We start from the raw sequence: 2867 nt of genomic DNA, 5'->3' as shown, positions 1-2867 counted from the left end.
CTTCAACTATTCATCTCTTGACGGGCACTTGGGCTGCTTCATGTCTTGACTATTGTAAACAGTGCTTCTGAATATTGGCTGCATGTTTCTTTTCTAATTATTTTGTTTCCTCAGATATATTCTCAGAAGTGGGAATGTTGGATCATATGGCATCTGTGTTTTTAGTTTTTTGAGGAACCTCTCTACTGTTGCCCATAATGGCTGCCACCATATATTCCCACCAATAGAGTAGGAAGGTTCACTTTTTCCCAAATCCTATCCAATATATGCTTTTTGTAGAATTTTTGATGATAGCAGTTTTGACAGGTGTGACGTGATAACTCATTGTGGTTTTAGGACATGTCTTATTTACTGTCTTTCACGACCATATTCAGATGCTCTGATGCAATGAAAAAGACGATGTCAGTTGAAGTAAAGTTAATTCAATTTCATATTAATTTTATTAAACTATTGTAGTTTAATACAAAAATAATTGGTGATTATTTTGTAAACTTTGACTTGGCTGTCTGAGCTGCTCTGGTTAGCAACTAATCTGATAATATTGCTTAAATCCTTTCTTTTATTTTTATCTGAATTCACTTTTCTATGAACTTAGGAGATTGAACGTGTTATCTCCAAGTCCTTTTACCTGGACTATTCTATGGTTTATTAATAATTCAAAATTGCATTTGGTTTCATGGCCATGCTTTAAGTCTAACCACTCCTGGGAACAAGTTACTGAAATACTGAAATAAGGCACAGAGCAAACACGTTGACCGATTTCAGTAGTCTTTCCTCTACTTATCATCCTGATTCTATTTTCCCATTGTTACAGAGCAGCCACACAGTTCCCAGTTGATCTCCATGGAAAACACTACCGAGGTGACTGAGTTCGTCCTGGCGGGGTTATCCGATGACCCGGAAGTGCAGATCCTGCTCTTCATCACTTTCTCTCTCATCTACCTCCTCACCCTGGTTGGGAACCTGGGGGTGACCGAGCTGATCCTGCTGGACTCTCGTCTCCACACGCCCATGTACTTCTTTCTCAGCCAACTCTCGCTGGTGGACTTTGGTTACTCCTCAGCTGTCACTCCCAAAGTGATGGCTGGACTTCTCACAGGAGACAAAACCATTTCCTACGAGGCGTGTGTCGCCCAGTTCTTCTTCTTCGTAGCCTTTATCACCGCAGAAAGTTTCCTCTTGGCCGCTATGGCTTATGACCGCCATGCAGCCGTGTGCAAACCCCTGCACTATGCCACCGCCATGCCGACCAAGGCGTGCGCGTATCTGCTCACAGGCTGCCTCCTCTGTGGCTTCCTGAACGCCTCCGTCCACACTGGGAACGTTTTCAGGCTCTCCTTCTGTAGGTCCAACGTGGTCAATCACTTCTTTTGTGACGCCCCTCCCCTGCTGGCTCTCTCGTGCTCAGACAGCTACGCCAGTGAGATGGTTATTTTCTTTGTTGTGGGTTTCAACGACCTCTTTTCTATTCTGGTCATCTTCATCTCCTACCTGTTTATATTTATCACCATTCTGAGGATGCGCTCATCTCAAGGACGCCAGAAGGCCTTCTCCACCTGCGCTTCCCACCTCACCACTGTCTCCATCTTCTACGGGACCGGCATCTTCATGTACTTACAGCCCAGCTCCAGCCACTCCCTGGGCACAGACAAAGTGGCGTCCGTGTTCTACGCCATGGTCATCCCCATGTTGAACCCACTGGTCTACTGCCTGAGGAACAAGGATGTCAAGAGTGCCTTTAAGACGGCTGTGGGGAAGGCAAAGTCTTCTATGGGATCTGTATTTTAATTACATTAGACCTACAATAACTCAACTTTATCCACCTCCAACTATCTGGGGAAAATATTTTCCTGTCTACGCACACATTTCTAAAGTCTTATGGCAATTTCTACAGTTGTTGATTAAGTATGCAAATTAAAATCTCCAAAATTATGATAACAAGGAAGAATAGGTTACCAGGAACATGGGATTTTTATTTTAAAAATTCTTCCTAGTAAGCCTACTCACTCACACTCTCACATGAACATATACATTTACATGTATGTATTAGCATATGCATGCCTATACATCATTCATGAGAAACTCATGAAATCCACACATCTACAGAAGAGAAATTAGTTAAGACATGAATTAATGCTCAAAATTCTCCAAGCCAGGCTTCAGCAGTACATAAACTGTGAACTTCCAGATGTTCAAGCTGATTTTAGAAAAGGCAGAGGAACCAGAGATCAAATTGCCAACATCCTCTGGATCATCGAAAAAGCAAGAGAGTTCCAGAAAAACATCTATTTCTGCTTTATTGACTATGCCAAAGCCTTTGACTGTGTGGATCACAATCAACTGGAAAATTCTGAAAGAGATGGGAATACCAGACCACCTGACCTGCCTCTTGAGAAATCTGTATGCAGGTCAGGAAGCAACAGTTAGAACTGGACATGGAACAACAGACTGATTCCAAGTAGGAAAAGGAGTACATCAAGGCTGTATATTGTCACCCTGCTTATGTAACTTATATGCAGAGTACATCATGAGAAACGGTGGACTGGAAGAAACACAAGCTGGAATCAAGATTGCCAGGAGAAATATCAATCACCTCAGATATGCAGATGACACCACCCTTAGGGCAGAAAGTGAAGAGGAGCTAAAAAGCCTCTTGATGAAAGTGAAGGAGGAGAGTGAAAAAGTTGGCTTAAAGCTTAACATTCAGAAAACGAAGATCATGGCATCTGGTTCCATCATTTCATGGGAAATAGATGGGGAAACAGTGTCAGACTTAATTTTTTGGGGCTCCAAAATCACTGCAGATGGTGATTGCAGCCATGAAATTAAAACATGCTTACTCCTTGGAAGTAAAGTTATGACCAACC

At 42.5% G+C, this 2867-nt stretch overlaps 1 protein-coding gene across 1 annotated transcript; it reads left to right on the top strand.

Annotated features, from left to right (window-relative positions):
• The first annotated feature begins 843 nt into the window (after positions 1–843).
• LOC138092615 (olfactory receptor 5B12-like) lies at positions 844–1788 on the top strand. Its single transcript, XM_068988666.1, has one exon. The coding sequence runs from the start codon at positions 844–846 to the stop codon at positions 1786–1788; it is 945 nt and encodes a 314-aa protein (XP_068844767.1).
• Positions 1789–2867: the final 1079 nt, after the last annotated feature.

Source organism: Capricornis sumatraensis, chromosome 16 (assembly GCF_032405125.1).
Source record: "Capricornis sumatraensis isolate serow.1 chromosome 16, serow.2, whole genome shotgun sequence".
NCBI classification, from domain to species: domain Eukaryota; kingdom Metazoa; phylum Chordata; class Mammalia; order Artiodactyla; family Bovidae; genus Capricornis; species Capricornis sumatraensis.
This window is presented reverse-complemented; position numbering and strand designations above follow the sequence as displayed.